General features: G+C 31.0%; 1 protein-coding gene across 1 annotated transcript in view; it reads left to right on the plus strand.

Moving 5' to 3' along the window:
* Window positions 1-710, plus strand: part of LOC141844795 (putative poly(ADP-ribose) glycohydrolase 2) — a 2,842-nt gene extending 2,132 nt beyond the window's left edge. The window contains exon 4 of the mRNA XM_074732792.1: window positions 670-710. Within this exon, the coding sequence (XP_074588893.1) occupies window positions 670-710 (41 nt within the window). The remainder of the gene's footprint in view (window positions 1-669) is intronic.

Below are 710 nucleotides of genomic sequence, written 5' to 3' on the forward strand. Positions count from 1 at the left end.
ATGATGTTAATTTGCATTAAGACCATGAGGGTTGACATTAAATTTATTAAATTTTTTGATCCAATTGATTTTATGATAATAATAAAGAAAGTTACTGTCATTCTTTTTTTTTTAAAAAAAAAATTGATTAGTGAATTACTTTGAGCTCGAGCCTTAATCATCATTATTGATTTTTAATTTAATTACTTTAAACTAGGGAAACGATTTTGGAATATGATTTTCATAATTTATATCACAAAGTAGACTAGAGTAACTTAATACTTATCTTCTATTTTACATATAATTTTAATAAATATTATATGTAAAATATATTTTCACTTAATAAGAGATGGAGTGACAGTGCCCTCAAGGTACGGTCAGCTTCACGACTATCTATGAAGAGGTAAATTAAAAAGTTGTAGTTGACCATGACGAAGGAGAGCATTGCATCGACTTCGTCGAGATTCGATCCTTGTCTACTTCAACAACTCTGTTTCGTCGTAACCAATTCACCTATGCTCCGTAGGGGTGAGTATTTCGAGGCCAATTTTGATAAATTTAAATATTATTCTCCATGACTCTGATAGTGAGGGAGTGATAGCATCTTGAGATTATCGTGCGATTGTAAAAGATGAAACAGTCACATTATACTCGATGATGTATATTATCGTGTGATTTATCTTTTTACAGATGATTCTGAAATTGATCGTGTGGGACCGCTGATGTGGTAG

Source organism: Curcuma longa, chromosome 14 (assembly GCF_044706935.1).
Source record: "Curcuma longa cultivar G26 ecotype Majalengka, Jawa Barat chromosome 14, ITB_CL_G26_1.1, whole genome shotgun sequence".
Taxonomy (NCBI): domain Eukaryota; kingdom Viridiplantae; phylum Streptophyta; class Magnoliopsida; order Zingiberales; family Zingiberaceae; genus Curcuma; species Curcuma longa.